The sequence below is a fragment of the Parasteatoda tepidariorum genome, chromosome 8 (genome assembly GCF_043381705.1).
Source record: "Parasteatoda tepidariorum isolate YZ-2023 chromosome 8, CAS_Ptep_4.0, whole genome shotgun sequence".
NCBI classification, from domain to species: domain Eukaryota; kingdom Metazoa; phylum Arthropoda; class Arachnida; order Araneae; family Theridiidae; genus Parasteatoda; species Parasteatoda tepidariorum.
The window spans coordinates 1,996,698-2,003,913 of NC_092211.1; the positions used below are offsets into that span (position 1 = coordinate 1,996,698).

The 7,216-nt window shown below is 32.6% G+C and overlaps 1 protein-coding gene across 1 annotated transcript in view; it reads left to right on the forward strand.

Annotated features, from left to right (window-relative positions):
- Positions 1–7,216, forward strand: part of LOC122270540 (FMRFamide-activated amiloride-sensitive sodium channel-like) — a 119,001-nt gene that overhangs the window by 14,830 nt on the left and 96,955 nt on the right. The window contains exon 8 of the mRNA XM_071184480.1: positions 2,755–2,918. Coding sequence (XP_071040581.1) covers positions 2,755–2,918 — 164 coding nt within the window. The remainder of the gene's footprint in view (positions 1–2,754; positions 2,919–7,216) is intronic.

Sequence of the window (7,216 nt, forward strand, 5' to 3'; positions counted from 1 at the left end):
AGAAAACCTAACAATCAATTGATATTCACAAGAGACGTACCTTGACATAACCTTAAATCCGTCGCATTGTCCGTGGGATTGTTTTCACTCATTTTTTACAATTGTTATCCACAAAATTTGAAAATAAAAAATACTACCCTATTAAATTATATGTGTATCAAAACAAACTAAAAAAAAATATTTATAGAAAAACAGTACTTTTATGACCTTTATTATTTTTATGCTAGTGAGAACCGAAACAATATGGAAATGAATGAGGGAAAACTGGATCCTACCACATGATTTCCCGGCCAATAAAAATGTAGCGTTGGACGTTTAACGCAACCTTGTTGGAAGTCGCATAAGAAGTATAACTTCAACAATGAATTTAGTCGAATTAGAGAGTTTAGTGGATTGCGAGATGCTAAAGATAAAATCAATCACATTCGAACGAAAACCCCGGTCTTTGATGATAAGTTTTAGGTAAAAGAGCTCTTCATTGAGAAGATAACTATTAGAACAAATTTAAGAAGTACAGTAAACAAGTGCGCGTAAGGCAGCTATCTATTGTTTAAGGTGATGTTTATGTTATGAGTGGCAACTGAAACCGCAAATATGATTTCCGATGAACAGAAGTTAGAAATTCATGCAATTACGAGTAATAAGAACCTCCAAGAAAGTTAAACACTTATTACTTGTCCGAACGTGAATTGCATAAGGAAAATCTATAAAATGCATACTATTAATAACATGACCAGCATCAGCATTGTCCAACAATGTCAGCATTACTTATCAATGATGTTCAACTTTAATGGTAAATTTTATCGAATGATAATTGACTTAACTATTCACTTCTTAAGTCAACTGATCTGATTAATTTGAAGTAAAACTCCTTGATTTATTAGAATTTCTTCTTATACAAGATAAGTCCAAAATTGTTTAACATTGATCATTGATTGTACTTAAACTTGATATTCCTCAAAAGGCAAAAATCACTTTGTTTATAAAATATATGATTATTATAATTTCATCTAGGCATATTTTGTAGATCTGTTAATCGTGTCAAAATGAATGTACATCCATATGAGAAAAATATCTGTAAGAAGAATTAAGCTTTGGGAAAACAGAACGTGTGAAAAAATAAGAATTAAAACAGAAGTAATTTTACACTAAGCAGCCTAAAGGTCTTTTCCTAACAAATTTCCTAACAAAATGTAGGCTATATCATGCAATAGTGTGAGCAATTTTACACCAAGCATTCGGTAACACTCAACAGTTTCCAAAATTATTGCAAAAAGCACTGAAACCTACTCACTGAAAACAAAAAAATACATAAGCATTTTCTAAATTAGACCCGTTTGCAAACCCATGCATTTCGTTTGAAGTTATTTATACAAAGTTTCGTCCTAAAATCTGTCTTTCTCAATTCACATATTTTCACCTAGAGCTCACAAAAGTGTTCAACTTTTGATAATACCCATGAAGTTAAGAATTGATAAATGGTTGGAGTATTGTATGGTGCTTCAATTCATACTAGGACTGGAATATTTATTTATTTATTTTGGTCAAAAGAAATCTTTCTTTGTTTATTTAAAAATACAACAAAATTAATGTCCGGTACTTCGTTTAAATTAATTAATTATCATATTTTCGGTAAGGTTTTCAGTCTATTAACAGTTGAGTTAGAGTGCAAGAAACGCAGATCATTAGAATGAAAGTTATTCACGGTGTACTGTTTTCCCCCCTACTGTATATTGAAACAAATCTAACTGAAAATATACGCTATTTTCACGCTTTTAGTTTTTGAAGTTTGAAGGACATAATTATCGTGATGTCTTAACATCAACTTTATCCTTTTCCAAGTGAATATTTATGTCTGCAAGTGAAATCCAGTTCCCTTTTTCGAAATCCAATCAGAAGGATTGCATACTGTTCCCGAAAAATATATTTTCCCGAATCTTTTAGTTTTTGAAGGCCTTAATTACCTGATATCTTGACATCAACTGTGACATCCTTTTCCGTAATAATATTTATGTGTGCATGTGAGTCTCTGCGCCCTTTCTGAAAATTTTTATTTCTAGTCGGTAGCCATGGGAAAGAGAGTTAATAGGGAATTGCATTGTAGCTCTAGCTCAATCCATTATTTTATAAGGTGGCACATTTTTTTTTTAAATAAAATCTGATTCAAGCTAAAAATTTAATACTTTGATGCCTTTTTGATATAATTTGTAGCTTTTGATGCATTTCAACCTTTGCTACTTCGTCCCTAAAAATGTTACATTAGTTTTAAAAACAGGGGTTGAGATGTTTTCATAAATGATGGCATTGAACAATGGGCAGACATGAAATATTGGTAAGAGTTTGTAAACATTTACTTCTCTTTATTTGATATTTCATAAGTGTATTAACAAACAAATCCTAATGGGCTTAAATTTCCTTCGTTCTTACACGAATCTTAAGAACGTATAAGAGAATGATAAATGAGAGAACCTATATAAATGAACCTATGCATTCAAAAATGTTTATTGTAGTCCCAAGTATCAAACCAAAATATAAAATTATTTAAAGTGTCTAATGTTTTCAAGTAAAAGAGCAATAATAATATATGAACAAAAAGAAAATGAAAGAAAAATAATATCATTTAACAGTCAAAAATTACATTAAACTTTCTTTTCTGTCTTGTCTTTCAACTAGTTTGATAAATTATGTTTTAAAAATTAAATAAGCATATTACTATTCGTTTGCTATTCATTATATTTCATTCAATTATTTCAGCCATAGTTCTCAATATATCCATTGATGAAAGGGAATATATATATCTTTATCATCCTCCAGAAGGGTTAATATCCATTCACAATCCGTACCGCATAGTCAATCCTCACATTGAAGGCTTCACTTTATCATTGAAAACACAACGACATACTTTTCATTTAAAGAAGGTAACTCTATTTATATTTTAAAACTCATACTTTTATGCCATTAACTAGCTGAATATATGTTCTTCGCATTAAGTACAAATAATCAAACTTTTAATCGCTATTTATCTATACTACGATATAGTGCAATAAATTGAACTAAGTTTATAAATATGATAAATTAAACCAAGTTAAAGCATTTTTTTTACAATTATTTCAAATGACTATTAAAAGAATCGATCTAGATTAATCGATCTAGATCAGCCACAGGGTGCTCAAAAATACTAATTTTCTTTTGTGATTTATAGTCAGCCTCTCAAACTTTTGAAAAATTTAAAATTTATTGATAAGTAGAACAAAAAGTACGATCTAAACGCTTCTTAAGTTATAAATAGTTTATTCTTATCTCACCCCGCCCTAATTTAGGGCATACGAGAGTTGATACATAACACAAATCATACATTAAAAATACGTCAATCTCTAAAAGTTACATCAACAGTGAATATAAGAATCTGAATATCTAAAATAATGTTCAGTACAATTCTATAAAACAAGTTAAAACCAAATAAAATAATAAAGTAGTAAAAAGGTTTAAAAAAAAACACAAAACACCCAAAAACCAATAAATGTTAAAACTTTGCAGGAACATGCAAAACAGTGATAAAATATAGAAGTTAAAATTCGATAAAAAGGTTAAAAGGCAGAACAAGTTAAGAATCAAAACAATCAGTTAAAAGTTGATAAAAACAATGCTTGTTAAATTAAAAATCTATAAAAACAATACAAGTTAAAACGTAGAGAAGTTTAAAATGAAATTAGATAGAAATACAAGACACCAGCAATAGTGTTCGCAGGCTCCGAGCATAGTTAAATGTGGTTCAGAATGTCCTCCAATGTTACCTTTATAATTTTTTTAACGATGTTTCTACAGACCAACTTAGCAAAGCATTGGTGCAAATTTTGTCCTGCAAAATGGTTTCCACGGAGTGTATGGAAGTGTGGGCAGTTCATGATCAAGTGTTCGATTGTCTGATTGTCCCCACAGTAGGTACAATTTGGGTTTTTATTGAAAAGTCTATTTTGGTATTCTAAGTTATAAGCTTGGCTTAACCCCGTCCCGCCTCCGGTGGGAGGCATCCGGGGATACTGGTTACCCGAGGTGGATTTTCGTGACTGCTCAATAGGAAGAGTTACTTGGAAGAGTGTCTGGCAACGAGAAGATGGCAACACGTCTCGTCGAGGGTTGGCCCGCAGACCTAAAGCACCCCCTCCGAGGAAGTGGGGTGGGAGCACGGGTGCACAGAGCGAGCAGGCGCCAGGCCGGCCTGGGCGCCTCACGCGTACAGCAGCCAATTTATTTAAATTCAAGTAGAGTTACATGGCATGGATACAGTTCACAGATGTAGAGAATCCCAGGCGCAAATACAAAATCAAGTACCAACAGAAGTAGAGATGATCCATTAAACAAACATAATGTAGTTTTTACAAGTTAAAATGATAAATATAATGGCAACTATGAACAGAAGTAAAGATGATCAGTACAACAGACGATGTATGGTTTTTACAGGTGATTAAAGGGGCCGTGCGACGCGCCCGCACTGCTCAGTGATCAGTTATAGCAATTACAATAATGGGTTGAGACAGATACAATGATGATGATTACAGTGGAAAGCATGAACAGAAGTAAAGATGATCCGTTCAACAGACATAAGTTAATTGATTGAAATAACAGACAGAAATAAGTTAATTGAATGATAAAATTCAGTGGTTGGTTGAAACAAATTTAAAAATGGTAAATACAGTGGGAATTATGAACAGAAGTAAAGATGATCGATTACACAAACAAAATATGGTTTTCGTATGGGGGGTTGTGTGACGAATCTACAGCTTTCAATAAGTCAAGGTCTAATTGGCATTATATCCGCGAACTGTAGCAAGATTTCGATCTGTGTAGTGATTGTAATGAATAATGATTTGACGACTGTGGGGAGTGTTATCTGTCAATGATTTCCGGCGTGTGTCTCTCGAAGTGTGACTTGATTATTTCAATGATTCCCTGTTTGATCTGTTTGTTTCTCCAATTTTGTCTCAATTGTTCGTAATTGAACCCGGCAGGGAAAAAGCCTGTTCTTATGGTTTGGTATTCAGGGCATCTGATTAGTATGTGGTCCAGATTATCGGTGGTGCTACATGAGGGGCAGTTAGGGTCTTTATGATGAAAGCGGGCCTGATAGGTGTACTGGGTACCGTGATCTGTTAAGAATTGGTTGAGGTAAAAATTACTGTTTAATGTTCTTGGGTTGACGTTTTTAATTAGATTATACGTGTGACGACCCTGTTCATGTTCCTCATCCCATCTCTTCTGCCATATGTCCAAAATCTCGTCTCTCTTTTGCTGCCGAATGGTTCTTCTTGATGGGCAATTATAAGTATCGATTTTTTCAAGTTCGCAGGCCTTTTTGGCATAAATGTCCGCTTTTTCATTTCCTTCGTGTCCAACATGGGCCCTTATCCATGACAAGCCGATGTTGTTTTTGTGGTGCATTTTTATCATAGTTACGAGATAGTCCACGTCTTTCGGCCGCTCAAGTGCTTGGAGGCCCGAAAGTGAGTCTGAGAATATGTTGACGTCTCCACTGATCCCGTTCATGTTAATGAACATTATTGCCTGAAGTACTGCCCACAGCTCAGCTTTAAATACTGTGGAATTTTCACAAAGTCTGAATTGGCATTGGTCAATCTGGTTACTGTTCTGGTAAACTACGAAGGCGCAGCCGACTCTGGTCTCGTTATTATATGTCATTCTTGACCCATCAGTGTAGATCTCCATTCCCATGTTTGTTGGTGGGTTAAAATTAAAAGAGATTTGATAGTGTTCTGCGGGATGTTTATATAGTAAGTCAATCTGTCTATCAGTTGGTTTGTCATGTAAATAGATTTTAGAGATGTCGGCTTCTGTTCTGACGACCAGGTCAAGTGGTATAGTTCCTGCAAGAATTTGTAAAGCCGAGGTGGACGTAGTGCTATAAGCCTTGGTTATGTTTAGCAAAGGTAGTCTCTCTATTTTCCTAATCTTGTTAAAAAATTTTACCTTCTCACTGTACCAGATCTCAGCTCCATAAATTACGATTTTTTGGGTACACTGTAAGTAAATCAGCTTTATGCAAATTAATTCTAAGTTATAAAAAAATCATCTACGTATTTCTTGAAAAATGTAAAAAATTTTAAAAACTGTAAGTGCTGCTTCCATTATTGTAAGTAGAATTGGTCGTAACAGAAGAAAACCTTGATTAATTCTAGAGATACAGTAATAAAGATCTCAGAAAAGAAACATTCGAGGTTTTTTTCCCGATCAAAATGTAAAAATTTGTCCGAAGTGTTTTAAGAAAATCGTTAAAAGTGTAAAACTAAACATTGACTGCCATAGCGTCAAAGAGTACCTAAGAGAACTGTAATCGATGTAATCATTTTGGGGCACATGGCGAAAGACTGTCAGAATAACCAATTGCAATAAAACCTACTGCTTCCATTGTAACGAGATCGAATATCACGCCAAAACCGGCAAGTCAAAGATCAAATGCGTTAACTGCCACGAAACAAAAGTGAAGTTTGCATCAGTCTTGAAAGTTGACCAGAAGTCCTGTCCGTATACCAATGAGCAATAGATAGAATTGAAAGAAAAAAAATTTAACGGCAACTAGGCTGATCCTGGAATACAACTGTGATTGTAAGCCAATCATGACATTCTTGAATATGCTGTATCTATCAAATTCATTATTTTTTTAAATTATTATTTAAAAAAAATTTGTAATTGGTTTTAATAAAGCTGGTTCGAGCCTTTAATATATATTATTATAAAATGTATATTATTATAAACTTATAATAATATTAATACATTTAAAAAAAATTTAAGTAAAAATGATTAATTCAAATAAATTACTATTTAAAATATGACCATTTATATTAGACTCGATTTATAAAAAATAAATACATTTTGTAATATTTGTTAATTCATTGGGTGTTCTGATATTTTTTTGATGCTACTAGTAATTTTTGCTAACCTTTATATTTGTTTTCTTGGATAACTAGTATTAAATATTATAGTTTAATCAATATTATTTTGATTATCATTGTCTCTTATATGTCAAAAGCATACCTTATTATTCTTATTTAATTTACATATATATATGTATATATATATATGAATAAAAAAGGGGGGGAATATATTGACATATTGACTCGAAGAATATGTTTTGCGGATATAATCGTGTGGGCTGAAGAAAAGATTATATCTTTTTTTTCAGGATTTTTAAATATATATA